General features: G+C 34.6%; 1 protein-coding gene across 9 annotated transcripts in view; it reads left to right on the top strand.

Annotated features, from left to right (window-relative positions):
* GPC5 (glypican 5) overlaps positions 1–22,692 on the top strand; it is a 620,145-nt gene that overhangs the window by 311,481 nt on the left and 285,972 nt on the right. For all 9 annotated transcript variants that reach the window (XR_007201874.1, XM_048295762.1, XM_048295763.1 and 6 more), the window contains one exon: positions 14,175–14,337. Coding sequence is in view for 8 of the 9 variants with exons in the window: in XM_048295762.1 (XP_048151719.1) it covers positions 14,175–14,337 (163 nt within the window). In the remaining variant the exon portion in view is untranslated. The remainder of the gene's footprint in view (positions 1–14,174; positions 14,338–22,692) is intronic.

Here is a 22,692-nt window from a genome sequence, read left to right on the forward strand (position 1 = left end):
GTGAGACTTGATTATATGAGCTTGATATAATTGATAATATGGCTTGATTTCTGAGCCATATCTTTTTCCCTAAGGCTCTGCTTGTAGGAATAATCTTTGCCTCTTGGGGACATTTGCCTCTTGGGGTGGAGGTGAACTTCCATCCCTGGAAGTGTTCAAGTCCAGGTTGGATAGGATTCTGAGCAATCTCCTCTGGTGAAAGGTGTCTGTGCCCATGGCAGGAGGATTGGAACGAATTGATCTGTAAGGTCCCTTGCAGCCTAAACCATTCAGTGACTCTATGATTGGGGGTTAATTTTTCTCCTGGGCTGGAGCACAACAGCTGGCAGCCCCCAATACTGCACTGTAGTGTACCAGCTCACATTAGAACTTCTTTGCTTTCTTTGCAATTTATAGAGCAGTAAAGCCCAGGCCTGCATGCAAAAGAACACTACAGTAAAACAAAAAATCAAATTTTATTGTATGTGATGGACTGAAGCTCTGTTATTATAAACAGAACTGTATTTTACTAGCATTTATACTATGCATATCCAGTTGATTGTATGTAAAAGTCTTGAGTTGAGCAACTTCTAGGATTGTAATTTATTACACATTCAATTTTTCAAAGATATAAAGAGAAATGGGAACACTGAACTCTAGAAAATAAACCTCAGACTTTTATATATATATATATATAACATTTTTATGTATTTTGTCTCATATTTTATCAAAGGCATTCTGTATTTTTTGACATTAATACTTGATCTCTTAATGATTCCCATTTCTACATAAATTTAAATTACAAAACCATGCAGAAATGAACACATTGCAATAACGAAATCTGTGTCAGGTTAAGTACAATATATAAATTTTACTAGCATTGGAAACAAAATTCAGACTCCATCTGTCATATATTATCTCCAGAGAAGTAAGGACATGCACATAGGTAATTGGATTATGAGAAACTGAAAAACACCCAAAGTGCTTTACACAGAGTATACGATATTCATGCTTGGCTTAAACAATGTTTTTTTTTTTTAATTTTGTATGAAAGATTTTAATGGTAGAAATTCATACTTCTAATAAAATGAAAAATGTATAGCTGCATTGAATAGGAGTTTTCAGTATTTCCCCAATTAGATGCTCTATATAAAAGAAAATAAGATACAATAAATCTGGCTCAGCTCAAAGGAATTTAAGATGTTTTTATATTTCATAAAAGCCTTAGAATGCTGACTCATCCATTTCTGATGTTTGATTATTGGCATACTTTGTGTGAAATATTTCTGATGCAATGAAAAGAATTGAAATCTTACTGTCACTGTGCTAAAAAAATGTATAAAACTTGCCACAAAAATTTCTAGTAATTGTAAGGAAAATGAATATAACAAATAGCTTTATAATTTACTCTCAAAACTTTTAAAATATTTTTTCTCTACCTTTGAGGCAGTAGGAAGACCGACATCAAATGTCTGACATTTATTTTCTTTCCTTCCTTGCTGATTTATCCCTTCACCAGATTTTCAAGGAAGAAATTATCACACCCTCTTGAAAGGACTTAGTATCCTGTCACTTCATGGCTACAGTTTTTGAAGTTAAATGCCAAGTTTTCTAATTTTCACTTTGTTGTTTTAAATGGCTGACTGCTCCCTCCATTTTCTGCAGGAGAGTAGTTTGTGCCAGAATGAGCTTTTAGTGCAAGAATCTTGGTGGGAAAAAATTAACCTTCTTTGGAATATGTAGCACCATATAATGCTCTTCCAAAATCAGCAATGCATATGTCCATGCATCCTTGCATGATTTATTTTAGGATGAGGTCAGACTTTTGAAGATGCTTGTTTCTTTCCAAAGACAAGGGTCTTTGTTTTCTTGACTCTAAAAGATCTAGTGACTCTAAAAGGTAACTAGTACCACTTAAATAGCCTGCAGGTGTTTAAGTTGAATAGAAATGTCCTACAGAGGAAAAAAAAAAAAGTAAACCTGCATAGTTTTTCTTTTTGTTGGTTTGGTTGTGGGTTTTTTGTGTGGTTGGTTGGTTGGTTGGTTGGGTTTTTTTGAAAAACCACATTAGCAGCAAAGAATCTGACTTTTGACTTCAATAAACATCTTACAGATAAATTTAGGCTGAGATGAATTACCCACTGGACTTGCCTGTCTTTCTGCACAGACAGATGCCTAAGTTTAGATTTCTAAAGCTACGTGAAGTGACTCGCACCATAACAACTGAAAAGATGTGTAAGCAGATTTTCTGACTTGTGTGATCCTTCAGTCTTCACCTTATTCATTAGTTTAAGCCTACCCTTGGACATCTCTGAAAAGCTCAGATAATGTGTTTCCTATATGGTAGTTCTTGTAAATGTTGCCTATTTTCTACTTGTTTTGGGTGTTTTGTTAATAACCAACTTTTTCACTACACAGGATTTAAATGAGGATTTCTGACTTCTACATAAGATTCACGTGTTAATGAATGGTGTTGCTGGATTGATCCTGTTTTTCTTCACTGTTCTTGGAGATTTTAAGGTTTCTATTGATATCTCCCCTGTAGTGACAAGAGATGGGTGATTATGAATAAGCAGCACAATGGCAATATTTAATAACAGTGAGCACACGGGCTTACACAATACAATGTACTGATGAAAAAGTACTCTTATTTCCACAGTAATCAAAACTGTCTGTAATCTATGCAATATTCATTTCACTTTAAAAAGAAAATGGTTCTTTTATGTCTTCAGATAACCTAAACAATAAAGTAGTTATTAAAATGGAAATCCTGAGTTTGCATGTGCATATGAAAGGATTCAGAAAAGACAGACTAATATACCTGGAACTTTTGTGTGTGCTAGCTGTAGCAATACGTGTGACTTTATAAATATTTATACATGGTTCAAAGCCATCTGTCAACAATTAAAATATATGTCACGTTTAATAACATAGTCTGCATAGATTAGGATTACTATAATTAGACCATTGCGCACATATTACAGCTGCAAAATGCATGAGCCAGGCTTTCTCAGGAATTTCGAAAAAGGCTTCCTCTATTTTATAATATTCTCCATGGTATTTGATTGCATCTGAATAAGTAATGCTGCAGAGAAATAGCATAGGCAGCTACTTGAACTTGAAGCTAGCTTTTCTGAGAAAAGTTATAATCTTATCACACATACAAAGACCCAATGGGATCTAGAGAATTGTTCTATCAAATCTTTCCGAGAAGACTTTGATTGTAAATGGTGCACTTCTTTATGCACCAAGAAACCTGTTCTCAAGTAATGTACAGGTCCCCTCCTCCACCACTTTCACATTTCAAGGATACCTTAATTCTCTTGAAGATTTTGAAAAACAGGCATGATGCATTTTGACAAGACTAGGCAATGGGAACTATTTTAAGAATAGTTTGGAGGCAAAGAGGATTTAAAAATACAGCCTTTCATATATGATAAGTCTCAATTTATGCAAAGCAGCCTTACTACACGAATATAAACCAGAGAAATATAGTTATACAGAAATCATGAAAATAAATGACAACTCAAGAATGGGGACAAGGGGCAAATTGTGTGCCAGGAAAGCCTTGTTTTAACCTTATTGAGAATTCACTTGCCTTCTGGAGAGTGCTGGCACACAATCTCAGGGACTGGAAAACTTTCAGTGTAAGGCTTAAGTGAGGCATAAATTATGTACTAGAGTTTATACTGCCATTCTGTCTGAAGGATATATTCTGAAAATGAAAAGAGTATATATTGGACCTTAAGAAAAACTTGATAAATAATGCAGAAGATTCTGGATATGTGTTTTTGCTGTGGTATGTTTTGTGGCAATCTCTTATTATAGGATGGGGCCAAACAAAGTCACATATAAGGACTGGAGGTATGCTTTTGTAATTGATACTTGGTCTCACTAATATAAGGAGATTCCTGGTTATTAGTTATATTAAGCTTCTGCATAACATCTTCTGTATTGCAGGGTGGGGAGGGAGGGGACATGGGACATGACAATATTTTTGCACAGAGAATCCGTCCTGACAAAAACTGTTCTGTAGGCAACATTGCTATGTCCATGATGAGATAAATGAGTACTGAAGGATTTTGTTTCACAGTGATTGAGTTATGTGTTAAATTTTACAGGTGTCTACTGTCACATCATATTCTAGATCAATTTAAAATGCTCTGATTTAAGGGAAAAGTACATATGCAGCTGCTGAAGAGGGAAATGCATTTTTAATGTTTCCATTTTTTAAGTATATGGGACATTTTTCACTTGCATTATCTACAGAGCAATGGCTAATGCAAAAGTAAAGGCTTCCTTCTGTTTTATTTTTGTATTTAACTTGCTTTCAAATGTTTCTGGGAGCGTACTAGTTTTATGAAGTTACGCAATATTGGCCTTGCTGTCAGCTTAGTCTTCATGAATTTTACACAGCAGCTGTTGCTTTTTCTCAGTCACTTGAGTCCACTGATGTGAGGAGTAGAAATGTCACCAAGTAAAAGATGAAAGTAGCTTTATCATGCTGCTGGTGAATAAGGGAAAGCAGTGCGTCAGTCACCACTGCTGGTGGGTCACCTCCACTGCCTGTCTACTGAATTCCATTCTCTGAAATCAGTTCTCTGGATAAATCACCAATTTATCCACTCACAATAGGGTAGCAATAGAAATGTACCTCTAACAATACGGTCACAATTTTGCTCATGATGGCATCACAGATTATTGCAGTGCAGCTTTTTCTATAATGTCTTCTGAATGGCCCTCCAGAAGAAATGTCAAGTAGCATATTCTTATAAAGTGAAAAGTGTTCCAGAAGGTCCTGCTTCTAAATGGCTTAATATTATGCCCTTTCACTTGCAGATCTGTGAAGCATAAGAAGAAATCAAAACCTGAAATAGCCTATCTGTGATTTTCATTATCTATCATGATGTTTAATTCACTTCAGCTGTAACTTTAGACTTCTGTTTCTACTGATAATGAGAGGAAACAAGGGTTTACAGATTATTAACTCTTAAGTAAAAAACTGTGTCAAAGAAGTAAAAAGAAGTTCTATTTTTGTAGACCTAAGATCAGAATTGACACAGACTGGAAATACACAGATGAACAACTGATGTCGTAATCTGCTGTAGAACCCATTCCTAGCTTATTTTTCAGTAGCAATTTAATATAAACATGTTGAAGTAGGGAATAAACTTTTTCTTAAAAAATTAAAATTGAACACTTACTGTTTTGCTAATGTCATGATTTTTATTTTTAAGTAACAGCCAGACTCATAACAGACTGATGTTATTATCAGTAGAAATCAGTTCCTGATAATGAGTTAATGATCGTGCACTTATGTCGCTATATAGGAATCTCTTGGTGAATTCTCTTCCATTTCACAGCTTCTTTGGTATGTGTTGGTTTCTTATTTTATTTGAAAATCTGTCTTGTGTAATGATAATCATGGGATTATTGAAACTGGCTTTAAATATGATTAATTCTCCATATGATTTTCCAAGTTTTAATTGTTAATACTGAAAATGTTTGGTTTGAAACTTTCTTTGAGAAAAATTAATTCTTTAGTTGTAATCAGCATTTTTCCTCAGAAATAATTTGATCTTTTTCTTGCTAGTAGTATATTTATACAGAGAAGGAACATACAGAGAAACAATGAATTTTATATCTATAGCATCTAGATAATGGTTGAGATTCCACTGTGCTTTTGTCCAGTTGACCTAGTTGTTCTATGACCTGTGTTGTTACCAAACAAACAGAAAATGCACTGCCTGGCTAAAAGAATTAAGAATTTACTTGGAAAACTTTCTTTTGTCATTATTTCTTTTCTATAAATCTCAGTTTAGACTCTGGCCTTCGCTCAGCTGAATAACTCCCAGCTTTAACTAGGATTATGGTTCAATTGCGTGTGCTCAGATGCCTGGAACCATTCCAGCTGCTCCGTGTTCCTTGGCCTCCAGCTATTGCTCGAGAAGCTCTTCTGCAAATTCTCTATCACTCCTCTCTCACTGTGTAGTTCTCCAGATAGTCTAGGTCATATCAAAAAGCAATAGACAACCATGTCCACAAAACTGAATTAAAATTCTAACATGCAAATTACTACTGAGGACCTTAGACACTTTACTTACAGAAAAACATGTAAATGTTTTGGCATCTACACTGAGGTGCATGATTCTGAAGCCCAACACCACCCACAATCCTGGTTATGTTTGTTCAAATGAGCTTTATCTGATCACAGTATGCCATGTTATTTAAGTCAATCCATTTTCTTATTTTTGGTTAGACCTCAATCATTCATGAAACCACTCGATATTAAGCTGTCTAGTAGTGATTCACATATTCTGTTCTGGAAAGACAGAATTTCAGTCTACTATTACCAGCAAAGAAAACTGTCTAATATATGTCATATATGTCATATATGTCTATCTATATCAACCCTTGTCAAGGTAGAAAGGTCCAAAAATTCAGATGAGGATGAGGTAAAGGGCGATTAAAATTAAAATTATTTTCAAATTATCTGAAAACTTATTTGTAATATCTAGTGGAGGGGGTTATAAGCAATAACCTTCAAATGAATAAAAGGAAACAGATTAACAGAAAAGAACAGTGACATAAAAAAATACAAGCACATGCATGGATGGGTGAAATGGGCAAAGAACATTAATCTCTGACATTAATCATATATAATGTGACTTTGTTCTGTTATTTCAACTACTAGACAGAAATAAGAGTACATGCTGTTGTTCTGGGGTTTAATTTTGCTCTCATTTGTTACCTTAGAAAAGTCTAATTCATTTACTTAATTTTCTGAGGATGATTTAAACCTACAGTGAAATGCTAGCAAGACATGCATTTTTACAGATGGGAATACCTAAATATTTTTTAAACACATCAAGTTGATAGTGTGCATATCTGTGGCAGCAGGGATTGCACCAAGGGATAAGAGCCAAGCTTTTGCTCTTGTATTCACTCTGAATGAGTAACAGCTGGAAAGAAAAGTAATTGCTCATGATAGAACTCAAGTGAGAACATGAATAGGTGGTGTTAGCTGTAAAATGCAGGTATAAAGCAAGATTTTTATATGTAACAAATTAGGAAAAGGGTATTTGTGAATGGACAATTACATTTAGGAGCTGTATCTATATTGCTAAGTAAAAAGAGGATCAAGGGTGAGAACATACTGCTCCACATCCCCTTACAAAGGTGCTTACAAATACCCTCTTAATAAGTGATTTATCTTAGGGAGAACTGGTTGGGGAACAGATGTAAGTTACAAAGACTGAGAAATTCAATATCTATCACTGTACCTTATTGCCCAGTTCTCTTTTATTTGACACTGTAGACATCCCAAAAAACTGCATCTGTTAACTGTATTAAATAAAAATGTTCAGGAACAGCAAGTGTCCTATTTCCTACAGCAGAATAACCATATCCAGGCTGCCTACTCAGAACAGTCTGTAGACTATGCTGAGGCTCAAATTGGGGTCAAGCATTTTTGTGAAGAGTGCTAGTTAGGTCAGTTCAACTCTGTGATGGCCAGGAAGCATGCTAAGGATGGAACAATATGTTCAGTGTGTGCTTGTGCTTGAACACATAGTCTCACTGTGTGGAATTGTACCTTCAATGAAAATTGCTAGTCATTGCTACCTAATTCAGCAATTAGATTTCTTTGAAAATTTTGTTCTCTTACTAAGTGATTTTGAATGAGACATAAATAACTACTGAGAAGAAATGTCTGGATTTTGAAGTAGTTGTATAATAATAAGCTGGGGTGATTCTTATTTCCACTATTCAGGCAGCAGCTGATTTGATCCTGCGTTAGTAAAGGTATATCAAGAAAGCACAAAAGGTAGGTTAGAGCTGTGTTGTGCAGTGCTGGCGCTTAGCCACCTTTCTAATTTTTGCAGTTCAGTTCAGTAAGCAGAATGAATGTCTATTTCTTTGTTCAGCTGAGTTAGCTTAGACTGGAGAGAAATATTGTGTTACTTCCATCAGAATTTCAGGCTACTGGTGATTTTATGGAGAAGAATGGGTTTTCAAACTTGAAACCCAGAGTTGTAGCCCTGGATCTAGGCAGAAAACAGTGGGTTTGATACAGCACTGTATGTATTGCTTGCACTTTGTGTATCATCTCAAGGATATAAAGGCTATATCTGATTAGAAATCTCATTCTCTTTTTGAAAATATCATAAAAAAAAAAAAAAAAGGAGCTGATGTACTTCACACAAAGCTACAGCTTTTTAAGCTTTTTATTCAAAAAAATCCCCACGGGGCACTATCATGAGGGACTATGAGTTGCCATACTAGTGATCTAAATACCAGTCTCCAATATAAACTGGACTTCTAATTTGGAATGCACATTTTTGCTGAGGAAATGAAACCCTGCAGGAAATTCTGGCCTACAGGTGTATGAGTAGTTTTTCTTAAGAGATCACCAAAGGAAATGCTGTATTTCTAAGTATTTTCTGTGTAATGCTAAGCAGAGAGAAAAAAATTAGCAGTTTATTCCTCTCATTTGAAAGAGTTCAAGGTAGTAATACTTCTAGAAATAATTTTTCTGGATTTGACTTGATTAGCTAAATTGGATTCACTGCTGGGGTCCTTTGAGATTCCCTCCAGAAGTACTTATGATGTGCACATAAATGAAAGAGAGGAAATACTATGACTGAGCTTAATTCACAGTGAACTGCAATAGAGCATCAAGATATTTTTATTGAAATACAATACAATAAAATTTATAGAAAATCCATGTTTCCCATGAAGGTATATGATGTAGAATAAGTGAATAGAATACTAGATTTTATTTATCACATCAGTTTCAATAGTATAAACATAAGTTTTATTGCCTTTCAGTGTTCATCATTCATTAGACATTGTCCTTGTTTCAGCAGGATAGATTTAATTTTCTTCCTAGTAGCTGGGATTATGCTGTGTCTTGGATTTGGTGCGAGAATAATGCTAATAACACAGTAATGTTTTACTTGTTGTTGAGCAGTGCTTACTCTGTCAAGGACTTTTCCTCTTCTCTTACTGCCCTGCCAGTGAGCAGGCGGGAGGTGTGCAAGAAGATGGGAGGGGACACAGATGGGACTGCTGACCCCAACTGACCCAAGAGATATCCCGTGTCTTACAAAATCACACTCAGCATATAAACTGGGGAGAGTTGGCCAGGGACTGGTGGCTCACTGCTCAGGTCATCAGTCACTAGGTGGTGAGAAATTGTATTGTTCATTGCTTGTTTTGTACATTCTTTTATCATCATTACTATTATTATTTTCCATTTCTTTTATGTCCTACTACACTGTTTTTTACCTCAACCCATGAATTTTACCATTTTTCCGATTCTCTCCCTCATCCCACTGAGGGGGAGTGAGACTGTCTGGTGTTCCTGCTGAGCTAAACAACAACAGAGATTAAATCACTTGCAACTTCCTGCAAGCTAAAAAATCCAAAATAGAGTACAGTCTTGCCATTTCAGATTTACATATATGAATTAATAAATTTTTGAGAGGCAGAAGGGGCCATTTTGGTTTTTTACTTCAAGCTCATACATAGCATGTCCTTGAATCTCTGAATTAATTCATGATTTAAGACCAAAACCTGTTTGATCCAGAAAAAAAAAGAAAAATCAACAAATGCCCTTACCACAACTGTTGGTAATTATTGTTTATTATTGAAAAATTATTTTAATATAGACCAACCTGAATATTTTTAAATGTATTATTCAGGTAGCATAGATTTTTTATGATTCACTTTGAATGTTTAAATAAAAAAAAGTGATTTATTTGCTATTTTCATATACTTTGGCCTGCTGAATCTGTTAAATCTGTATTTGCCATATAGGCACTTACAAGGTTTATAAGGCTGGTTAAATAAATTCTTGAGATCAAGGGGTTTTTTTGAGGGCACTAAAGGATGAGCTCCTTGGTTATAACAAAAGCATTTTTTTTGTTCCATTCTAATCACTGAAATAGAATTCACTTCTGTGCCATCCTTTCTGAACAAAGGCAATGAGAATGGGATTTAGGAGTAATATAACACCCCGAATCTGATTCAGTATTCCTATTTCTGTCCCCAAAGAGATCCCATTAAAATCTTTGGCTAGAACATTGCTTGTGGTAATTCATATTCTTCTGGCTACCCAGGACACCCACAATTAATTTACGGAACAGAATATTTTGTCTTTTAATATGCATGTAATACAATATTTAGACTTGCAAATTTACTTTCGTCTGTATTTTATTATAGTATGTGTTTTAAAATTCACTCAATTGCCTCACTTGCCAGATGAGATTTTCTTAGTTTGTCGCTTCTCTTTGTTGTTTAGTAGTTCTCCACTTCTTGTGGCAGTAAAAGATTTATCATTAACACTTTGTTTTTCATTTTGCTTTCCAGATTCATCGATAAAAGTCTTAAATAATCTTGAAAGTATACCAGGCCCTATAGGACTGTACAATAATCATACATCCTTAGTGACAATCTTCCTAATTATACTTAGACTCTGAGATTTGTTGAGAAGCTTCAAGTACCCTCATAGATGTCTCTGTAGCTGCTGCAAGCAGTTCATTTTCTTACTGAAATGTTACAGAGCAGTGAGTCATATATTTACAGAACCCTGGAAGTACTTTATTACAACAGTGTAATTTCTGTAATGCAAATATTTTCATTCTAAAAGGTGAAATTTCACAAAATTTATTAATGGTACTTTTTGGTATTATAACCTTGTTCAGAATTGCTTTTGGGTAAAAGAAAGCATTCCACTAAGCCATCAATGAAAGTCCTGAGAGGTATTTGGGCAATGGAGCACTGAAGGATCTAAGAGGGAGGCCAAACTTCCCAAAGCTATGTAGGGAAGCTGTGAAGGACCCTTCAGTTGACTTACACCCAAATCATTCCCCCATGCACATGTACCATAGTAGTGGCGCACAAACTTTCTGGGAAAATAAAATGCCACCAGCAGAGGACATGCTTTTGATACCAAAGTCTTAGTTCAATAAAATTTCATCAACATTGAGAACCAGCAAATCTGCAATGCTGGTGTATCTACTGCAGTCTCAGAACACTGGTGAACTAACCCTTGCCATATCTCATTCAAATTAACACTGTTGCCAAATATATTTGCTGCTACTTCCATTGAAATTGAAAGACAATAATGTATGATTAAAGCATGGGGTTTGGGGTTTTGGGGTTTTTGAGACAAAAATTTGATAGAATGGAAAAACCTTTGGACAAAATAAGAAGAAAAAAGATTATTTTAGACTGTGACACAACGGGAAGAACATTCACTGTATTTTTTTGAGGGGCAGATAGTATACAGCTAGTAACCCTCCTTATTCAGCTGGAAGACCCAGTAAGAATATACAACAAAATTTTCCAGTCATAACGTGTACTTATTTTCCTCTTAAATAATAGCTTTATAAAAAGTGCAGCACAAGAGAACAATTCTTTTAAACAACTTTTATCTTTGTAATGTGAATCAATTTATCTTTGAAGAACTACATGGATTTCTGTTTAATAAAGAATTTATACTAGATCCAAGCCTTGCTTAGTAGAGAACCAGCACGGAGATTTGTGAACTTATATGGAGACAGTATTTCTTCTTGTACAATTAAGGAGACTGAAGAGAATAACAAAGTCCAAAAAACGAATGAGCTTACTCATTATTTAATCTCTACTTTTTCAAGTACAGTGAAAAGTTTGGAAAAAGTTAAAGAGCACTTTTTCAATGTTGAACCTACCTTTAAAGCAATTAAGTGGGATCACCTGTGTTTTTAGGTTTCTAGGCAGAAGTCAATAATACATAATAAGAAGAAGAAAAAGAGAGAGGAAAAAGAAATAACTAAATTGTGCTGAAATTTAAAGAAGCAACAAAATATAAAACCTTATTAAGTCTATATATTTCTAAGACTGAAACAGATATAGAGGAGGATGCATGTTCTCAGCCTGAAAAAATGTGTGTGTGTATATATATGTATATATATACACACACCAGATATATATATGGTATATATGGCGTATATGTATATGGTGTACTGTGGAAACTTTGGCAAAAATTTTTGTTTGAAAAACTGTCTTGCTGGAAGTTCATGCCCACATTTATACCACAGAGCTCAGGGATAAAAAGTACCTTATCATACAACTGGCCCTGGGAATGTGTCACAATATGATTTGGGGTGAAACATAAGTGTGCTGTTTAACTGAGTGTAGTTCATTAAACTGCCTGTGTTTTGTTTCAATAAATACTATTATGGTAGAAGTATGGCATGGATTACACAATGAGCAGGGAGATGAGCAGCAGTACAAGTGAGCTTTTTTGCCTCTTAGCTAGGTAGTTTGTCTTTCAGGTAGCATATAAATGCCTAATAAAACTTTTGAATTAAAAGTGCAGCATAAATTCGTCCTGTTGGTTCCGCGGTGAGTGGCATTCTCCTGTTCTTACACAGTGGGAAGTGGATCTTATAGAACCATTGAGATTTAGCTGAGTGATCTTGTTGTAGTGGTGATTAAAATATTTTTTGTTGGGCACTGTATAGCACTTAACAGATTAAGCAGTCTGGGAAGTGACTCCATAATCTGAAACTAAAATCATTGTATTTGTTGAAAATATGAACCCAGTATCTTGTTAAACAACAAAGCAAACACATTTTTGAAGGTATAAAACAACTGTGTCTGTTTCTGACTAATTAGTAGCTATTTCAAGGAGAAAGAACTATCTGATTATTAAATTAAAGAATCTGAGCCAGTGAGGTTTTGGCCAGTGTAAAGAAGTCTTCCTAGATTTAAGCATGAGTAATGCACAAACCTGTACAAACTGATATTTTGGATAAGGTTATAAGAGTTATTAACATTTGTAAGCACCTGGTTTTTAGAGGCTGTGATGTTCATATTTATCTGACAGATAAACTGAAATTAATCTGAATGGGGAAGAGGGCATACTGTTTGTGTATGTATAACAGTTGTACCTCGTATATTTAAAAATTGGATGACAGCAGTTGGACATTTGATAAATGAGAGAGATTAACATTATTCAGGTGATTGCTCAGCACTGCTCAACAGAGTGGAGAAATGTATTAAACTTTGAGATCTCTACTGTTTTCTTATAAACCAGGCTGATATCATTGGCCATCTCTACAGTGATAAAAGGACACAGAGAACCAGTTTATTTACTGGAACCAAATCACTTACATTGCTTAGGCCAGTATCAGCTATCCCTCTGCTTTATTTTAGGTCATCTTTATTATTTCTCCAAGGCAATGCCTGGATGTCCTTTGGAAATAGTTCTCTCCATGTTAGTCCTGCCTCTGACTGTACTAGTTAGGTCTGCTGTTCCTTGGTCAAGCAGTTGGTATCATCCCAACATATTTTTTTTCTTCAGCTTCTACCAGATTTCCATATGACACACCCAGAGCAGACAAGGATGTTTTGGGTCCACCAATATAGAGCTGCAACACAGCTCACATACTATTTCAGATATTTCAAACCGAAAAATTCACATAAAATAATAAATGTATCTTAAGTCTCAGTAGACACCACATGGGTCTTTAAAAGATCCAGGTTCTGCTGTTAAGTAGCACAGATTCTGTCTGCTCTAAGTGGGCCTATAAGAAAGGGGGTAACAAACATTTTAGTGGGGTCTGTTGCGGTAGAAATAAAGGCAATGATTTTAAATGGAAGGAGGTTTGATTTAGACCATGTATAAGGAGGAAGCTTTTTGTATTGAGGGTGGTGAGACACTGGAACAGGTTTTCCAGTGAGGTGGTAGATGACCCAGCCCTGGAAATATTCACGATCAGGTTGGATGGGGCTCTGAGCAACTTGGTCTAATTGAAGATGTCCCTTCTCATTGCAGAGGAATTTGGACTAGATGGCCTTTAAAGGTTGCTTCAAACCCAAACTATTCTATGATTCTATGTACTTATGCATTACACTTGGCCTCTGGGCCAGAAATGGGTACCAGATCTTCTTTTATAGTGATAAAGAAACAGTTTTGTGGGGTTTTAATTGAAAATTAACTATACATCTCCAAATACCATTCTTTTAACTCTATCTGTAAGCCAGGGTAGAAAAAAAAAATTAAAAAAAAATCAGAATTCTCATTATGTTGATCCTGAAATTTCCTTTTCAAATCAGGTAATTACTAGGGACATACATGAAATTCTGGGTAGTCACTGAAGCTCTCTATATGTACTGTTAACTTGCATACTATATCTTCTCTTCAGCTGTTACAGGGCAAATCATTTCCAGAATATGACAAATGGGATCTCCAACAAACAGGCAGTGGTGGAGGTGTAGATGAACAAATCAGTGGTGATTGTGACGATGAAGATGGTTGTGGAGGATCTGGAAGTGGAGAATTCAAAAGAGTCCTGAAAATTACAGACTGTAAGTCCATGATTGTTTCCTTCATGCATTTAAACAATGAGTTGGCATATTTTACACTAATATATACCACTGAATTATCTTGGAAAAGGTGTGAAAAGTTGTCTGTGTAATGTTTCCAAGATTTACAGGAATAGGCCTGCAACTGAGCATGGTATCAATATGAGTATCAGTTTCATCATAACACATTTTAAAATATACTTGGCATAATATAGACTTAAACCAGTATTTTAGTAAAGTAATAGGTGTAAAGTGACATGTCCCTGTGAGTTATTGCATTAACATAAGACATTTGGCAGCTAAAAAGAGAAACTGTACTAATTTTTAATGGAGCTATGACAAAACATGAGGTTTAGTGCTGGTAGCTGCATTTCATAGAGAACTATTGGAACCATTGTACTAAAGCACTCAAGAATAATGCCACTACTGGTTCTTATACATCTTTCTATTTTTCTTACTGTTTTGTTTTTATGTAGTTTGGGGTTTTGTTTGGTTGCATTTTATTTTTGTTTGATTTATTCTCTGAAACACATCTGTAACTATTTTCATTTAAAAAACCTGTGCTTGTGCACTTGAATGGCATAGAACTCCAACCATGAGCAAGGTAAGCTAATTACTTCTCTGAATCAGGACATCTGTCTGCATATCTTATTTCCCTTCCCAGTGTAGAAATATAGGCAGAGATGGTGGCAATAGATGAATTCTTTCATCTAAACTGCATTTTTGCATTTCACATTATGTATATTCACTGAATTTGAGGGTGATGCATGTTTTCAGGCTTAGATGCGAACCCCAGGTCCTTTTTGACTTGACAGTAAAGAGGCAATTTAAAAATGTGTCTGTGGAGAAGCTGTAGTTGCCCATTTCCTTTTGAACTGGTGGAAAAATGAGACTGAGGGCATGCCTTAACAAGTCAGTTTGGAATCAGCCTAGGATCCTCTTGCACTGACACTTAGTCCATACATTTTCAAGTTCTACAAGAAGTCTAGATGGGATTTTGAGCAATATCCAAAAAAGTTTGGACACTTACTTCCTGAGAGTGCCCTTGGAGGTATAACTTTGGAAAAAGAAGTTAGGAGTTCAAACATTTAAAACCAGATGTTCTTTGGAATACTATATATATTATATCTATTTGATAATGACACTCTATGGTATTGAAGGACTGTAAAATAGTCTTAGAATGTGACTAGAGCTATTAAGGATGTATTAAATGATGAAAGAATTTCAAGAACAGTATATTTTATTTCACTATCTTCTGCTGCATTAGAATTTTCTTCATATTGATATATTTAGTGTAATCTTTTCAAAATGTCAAAATTATAATCAGCATTTATATTCTCTTTATACTACATCTTCTAAATTGCTAGAATTGTAAGCTATGTGTTAGAGATAGTGAAATTTGCATGTAATTCTGTTTCATTTGAACTTTTTCTAAGATATTATAGAACAAAAATATGAATCCATACTGTTCTATATTTTGACTTCTGCATAAATCTTGAACATTTATGCTGGCATGCATTTCTTATTTGGAATTCACCTTAAAAGTTGTCTTTAACATATACCAGAAAGAGTCCTACTTTGTTCTGGGGCCTCAGATATGGACTATCCAACAGAACTGTTAAAATACTCAATTTTGTAGATTTTTTGTTACAATATAGGTCAAGAACATATTTTTTTTTCAGAAATTACTTGTATCTTTAAGTATATGTTTAAGTGCATGTTTAAGATAAATGAAACAGGTTCTTGAAAAATTTTTCTATTGCATCACAGTGATATATGAGTAGGACTGGCGGAATTTAAAGTGAAAACCAATATATTTTAGTAAGAAAAAAAATGATCGTCTCAAGATTTAAGATTTTATGTGAGAACTAGAACTGAAAAAAATATAAACATAATAAGAATTTAGGCTGATTTTTAATAGATATATTTTACATATATTTATGCAACATATATAATTTTGTGTAATTAGCTTTGGGTGACTGGTATTAATTAAAAGCTAAGTCAGATTTTAAACTCCTCATTTTTAAACTGAAATATTACATTCACGGTGAAGATGTTGCTTACAGCTCCTTGAAAATATGTCTGACTGTCAGCTAAGCCTACAAGTTGACCACAGTTTATTTGATCCTCAGCATTAGCTTCTCTATGGGTCATACAGTTGGTATTATTTTCCTTTACCAAGAAAACTTTCTGGATTCTTTTACTTCTGGACAACTTTTCTTTCTCTCATAACCAACCAGGAAAGAAAGGGGGATTGCTACATAGTTTTTTCTATAGTAGAGTCTAGTCACAGCCTATTCATAGCCCAGGCTCATTTTTTGGTAACTTCTGCAGACATTTTCAACAAGAAGATGATCCTGTGTGCAACAACTTAACGATCCTCATAAGATATTAAAGTATGATATGGAACCAGCCCTTTTTTGTATGTTGCTGTGTATAAAAATAAAGCGTAAAGACACATCCACCTTCTTTTTTCATGCCATATCCTTGCCTTTTGAACATGTGTCTGATACTCAGAGCCAGAAGGAACAGGGAGGAAGGGAGGTGATGTACTTCTTCCAAAACAAACTTGTACCTATTTTATGTGTACACATAGCTTGTGAAGTGAAAGATTACTTGTTTCCACACACAGTGCTAGAGATAGAATTTATTTCATTTAGTGCTGAAGACAAATGTGTGTTGACAGCCTTTAGGCTTTAGAAAGCCAATTATGACTTTTGGTATTTGTAACTCAGAAGTGATAGCTTTGCATTACAAAACTGTTTAAAATAAGTTGTGTTTTGAAAAAATCTAGTTTTACTATCAAAGAGTCAATTATTACATTATATTCAATGTTTCCAATCACTACAGTTGTGCTGACTGGTTTGCTCTTTCATAAGTACTTTTAAAATATGGTAAATCAGTGCAGTTATTTGAAGAAATTGTACTAGAAAGGATAGTGAACTTTAAATATATAAAATAAACAGTAGTATAAAGTCTTGGCACTTCATTTGCTGGTTTTATTCTCCTCTAACCCAGGAGCTCCCACAGGACTATTTCACACGTCACAATGAATTACCTCTTCAAAACCCTCTGCAGAATGCAGCAGTAATAACAACAAATACTTATCACCTACATATTGATTTGAATCTGTTTCCAAATAGCTCTGTGAGGAAGGACTAATCCCAATATCATTCCACTGAGGTTCTCAATACCATCTATCAAAATTCTCATAGTACTTTTAGCAAGACCACTGATTCTCTGAAAAGTGCTCTATCACTAGTTTGTCTTTCCTTGCTCATTTTAACATGCAACACACATGTTTCTTTACTGCAGCCAGAGATCTAGTTCAGGGCTCAAATATGCAGACATGTCTTTGTGCTTAAGATATATATGGGCAGACCTTGTCTCTAACTTTTTAAAATTTTTATCTCACCTAATAGTCTTCCTCTTTGAAGAAAGAAGTCTCTGAAATATTTTATTTCTCAGGCTTCTTAATCTGTAGATTATTATTTTCTTTTTCAAATTATGCTATAGGTGTAAAATAGCTTGGAAAAGGCTTTATGTTGTGATCTCTATATAAATAAACCAGTCTATGTCTTGTGTGACATTATAATGCGTTCTCAAGTCTCAAACATAATTTCTCCTCTTTCTGCTCCTTCACCCACTTCAGTATAGTTGCCTTTCTCATTGTTAAATCTGATTCTGGTGGCATATTCTGGGACCAAAACTACTTAAAGCTGGCAATAAAATCTCCATTATGATGTTTGCCATCTGTTAAATTCTTTTAAACTCTCATCTGCATTCTGTTACCTCAGTAAAGTAAGACATCCCTTATGTCTGAGTAGGATTTCAGGTTTTATTTACACACAAGAGTATTCTTCCTAATTCTGAATGTTAATGTGAGGTGTTATTCAGGTGTCTTTGGAAGGGCTACGTGACTTCACTGTTCATAGTTCACTCAGTTCAGAACATCTCAATTCTATTAAAAGTGAATAAGAAAAATAAAAGTTCTTGCTGTGAATGTCACCCTTGGTCTAAATATTACACTCACTTTTAACAACAACATTCTCATAGGCTATTGCTAATTGGAAGACTAGAAGAATCTCACCCTTCCTTTTCAGCTAAAGACTGTCATAATCTGAGCTCTTTTCTCTCTTATCCTTGTCTTTTGTGGGGCTGAAAATCTTTTGAAGAAAAAGATTTATTGCAATTAGTTCATTCCCGTAAAAAATTTGCATTTCCAGAATTAGTATTTTCTTTCAGCAAGAAGATACATATTGTCAACACATATGAAGTTCAAAGATTTTTCTGTGTGCATGATCAAGTGTTGGCACGAAAATACATAATGATACAAATTACTGAAGCATAAAGAAAGCGAAAGGATGAACAAGTTCCAGCAATTTCCACCAAAAAAAAAATCCCAAAACCACTTTTGGATTCCTAAGCATAGACCTTCACCAGCCAATGAAGTTTGTACAGGTAAAGTTGCAGGATGTATAACAATATGAAGCACAGTGGTGGCTTGACCCTGGCTAGATGTCAGGTGCCAACAAACTGCACGGCACTGTGGGGGCTGCTATGGGAAAATGAACTCCAGCTCAGCCAGAACCAATACAAGCAGTGAAAGAAAAAACAAAATAATTACATTTAAAATGCCTTGTAAAAACTAAGAAAAGTTACAAGACATCTTTCTTATGCAGTATTTTGCAAAAAGGTGTGACCTGCATAATGATATTATGCATTGGAAAAAAATAAAAGATGATATTTCAATTTTTTGGTTCTTTTCTATTTAAAGAGTATCAGCTCTCTCTCTTAACAAAATGTTTTCTCATAAGTCAACATTTTTACTTCTTGAGTGATGAATTTAACCTGAGTAATGGATTGAAACTATACTGTCAGGTTGGATTGTTAATTGAAAAACAAATAAGGGAAATGGTTATGTAAAATTTGCTGAGGGAGTTTACACAGAGACAGAAATAAAGTCAGATAATATAAAACTTCATATTTTGCAATAGTGTATTTTTTGCCTTGTATTAACATGTTACATCCACATGAAGATTTTTATGACAGAGGCTACCAAAACACAAACAAAGAAGCACAATTGCTCTTCAAAGGTTTTAAGTTATCCTATAGCGTTTAATGAGCACACTCACTGGTCTAAAACAGCACATCAGAGCAGTGCAATTATTACAAATGACCTCCATTAATTACATGGGGTTATATTTTGCTGGAAATTACCTTATAATAATACTACTAATTCTGAAGTTACCAGACATCTGGAGCCTTTTACTGCATGTATTATTTCATTGAACAAGTGTATAAATATTTGCACTCACAGTTACCAATAAAGAAACAAACTTCCGGCAAAGTACTAACGTTTATTGCTTTCTCATCCATTCTTTTATATTTCCTGAGGAGAATGAATAAGATAAAAGGTGTTATAGCTATTTATCAGGATAAAGAATGTCCTGAATGTTTTTTTATTTCCACAGCAGTAGAATGAAGACAAGCCATGCCACTCTTACAAAAGTGCTATTGTACAGGATCTGCCTGGTTAACAAATTCTGATTTATTACTTCCTAGTTTTTAAAAACTTCCAAAAAACCCCTCCTGCCTACTGCTTTATGCCTTCCAAACTTGAGCACAGAGGATATACTCCAGCATGTCCTTCTCTGCTCCAGATTCTGCTGTGAAGACCACAGGTCTTCGAGAGCTCCTTTTTGGAATAAACAGAGAAATACAGAATATGGCATTGTGTCTTCAAGGTATCATGCAGGTTGTGTATCATCTGAACTGATATGCTGTACATCAGAATAAAGTTGGTATCTTGGTGGAGATAAACACTTTATGTGGTAATGGATTATTAAAAGAGTAATTTATCGGCCTGGAGAATACTAAGGCTCCAAATAACACCTCTCCATGGATTTAGGCATTTCCTTCTAACTTTTCACCAGCATGGACATCCTTCAGGCTATTTCCTTGGATAGAAAGAGGGGGAAAAAAACCCGAATTCTTGTGATTGGTCTTCCAGATATGAAAATGCTTTTAAGCTGTTTCAATCAACAGGCTACATACTGAATGAAGAACTAATACAGCATTTCCTTATTTCACCTAATTTTATGCCAAAAAGCACAGAAGCAATTACAGAGTTACAGAAAGCCAAGTACAGAGACAGTTCTTGCTCAAATTGAGCTGACAGTGAATAATATGTCAAGTTTCCTACTGTGGACTCTTAAGATTTAATTCTGAATGTACTCTTAAGGAAGGTGGAGAGTAAAAACACCTTCTACATGGAAGTTTTTGCCCTACATAAGGCAGGGCTGTAATTCCTCTTTCAAAATGGGATGGATTTTTTTGTGAGTTCCCTCATTTCCCACTCCTCCTCTACAAGCATCTTTCAGATATGTCTCAAAGACAAACCACCAGCTATAAACAGAATTTCGAGATGGGGAATACAAACTGTTTCTTGATAAATTTGTAAGGTTAAAAAAAGCCGGCATTCAATTCTATGAAATGCATCGAGGACCATCACTAAATGCCAGTTCTTCTAGCTAAGCAAGAAATGGTTAATCATATCCATTCCACAAACACAGTATAAAATGTGAGTATAAATGCAAATGGTTTATGTGATACCACAGAAGTTGTGTTATTTACCAATCCAATCCCACAAATGAGCCAGTAGAAAATTTGTTAAGACTAATCCTTCAAAAAACACCATACAATCCCAAGTACATTGTTTCCTACCTTTACCTATCATAGGTCTGTCTCTCTCTGGTGCAAAGACTGTTTAGTTATTTGGATAGAGTAGGAAAAACTAGAAGATAACAATCAGGCTAAGTCTCTACAGCTGTGTTTAAAGCCATTCAGCTAGCATATAGACTAAAACCAGAATAATCACTTCACTTGTGTCTGACCTGAATTTACCTCTTTTAGCCTTTTTTTACCAAAGAAACTTTTAAAGGTTTATGATTCATCCCATTAACAGACAAGAACTTTGAAAATTTCATCAAGGGAACAACTCTTAAAAAAGATAACTGTGCCTTCATGTATTTTTTTTTATACAAGACAATAAAACCTCTACTCTATATTAGGTTATATTTATTTTTTCATGTGCATCTGATATATGCAAAAACCAAGTAAAAATACACTTCTAGTCAATGCAAAGTATGGTTAATTGGAAAATAATAAGGGTAATAGGTTTGAAATTAGTTCTGATTGAATTCTTTCTGAGTAGGCATCATTTCACTGACTTCAGATGAGATTGTCTTTTTCAGAGAGACCATATAATAAGTTTCGTTGAAGTTACAAAATTCTAATTGTATTTTTAAAGGCATTACCTTATAATAATATCACCAGTTCTGAAGTTACCAGAAATTTGGAGCCTTTTATTTTATATTTCATTGAACCAATGTCACTATTAAATTTTAATAATTTCTGATTATTCATTGATTATAATTCAGTAAATAAATATTTGTTATTCTTTAATATGTTCTTTGAAATGCGTTTCTTAATAATGTATTAAGGATATGAGGAGAACAGACCTTCTGAATAGTCACTTTCATCTCCAGTTGCCCTTAGGAGTGGTTTTATTATGCCAAGGAGATCTTTCTATAGGAAAGTCTTCATAATTTTGAGGTTTTCTTTTTAAATCTGTCCATGTTTTAAGTTTTTTTTGGCAGTGGGAGGTGAAGAGCAGCATCTCAGTCTTGATGTTCCATTTCCCATACTGTCTGTGATAGCTTTTATTATCCACTTTAGATGATTCTTTTGCTCTTCCAGTTTACTTGTACTCTACTGACAAAAAGCCTCAAAATTCTCAAAATTAGTTGCCTTTTTTTTTTTTTTTTTTTTTTTGGTAGAAATTAACTAGTTTTATTTCTTTGAGTGAGAGAAAATATAAAACTAACCTCTATGTAGTTTGAAACTATTATCATATTCTAGTAACAATTCCTTAAAATGATCAGATTAGCTACTTCAAGTTTCCAGTAAAAGCTCTACCTGTTACCATCCAAACTCTAAACATGAATGTTGGAGGACAGCTATAGCCTACTGTGTATTTCTTTTTTCTCCTTAGAATGCAATCCTACTTTAATAATGATAGACACAGAGACAGAATTTTTCTTCAGGAGCTAAAAAATTTAGACTTCTTTAACAGTTACGGTAAAGAAATAGACATGTATCACTGAAAATGAGTAAACACATGAGGGCACAGTTTATTAGGCCTACATTAAGCATGTCTGTTAAGATGAGAAGAATTTTGCCCTACAATCCTTACTTCTTTCAACTGATTGTAAAAGGACAAGCTTCAGTAGCTCAAGTACAGATATCTAAGTTATCCCTAAGTTAGGTCCTTTTGCTTTCACTCTGGTTCTGATT

The sequence above is a fragment of the Corvus hawaiiensis genome, chromosome 2, assembly GCF_020740725.1.
Source record: "Corvus hawaiiensis isolate bCorHaw1 chromosome 2, bCorHaw1.pri.cur, whole genome shotgun sequence".
NCBI classification, from domain to species: domain Eukaryota; kingdom Metazoa; phylum Chordata; class Aves; order Passeriformes; family Corvidae; genus Corvus; species Corvus hawaiiensis.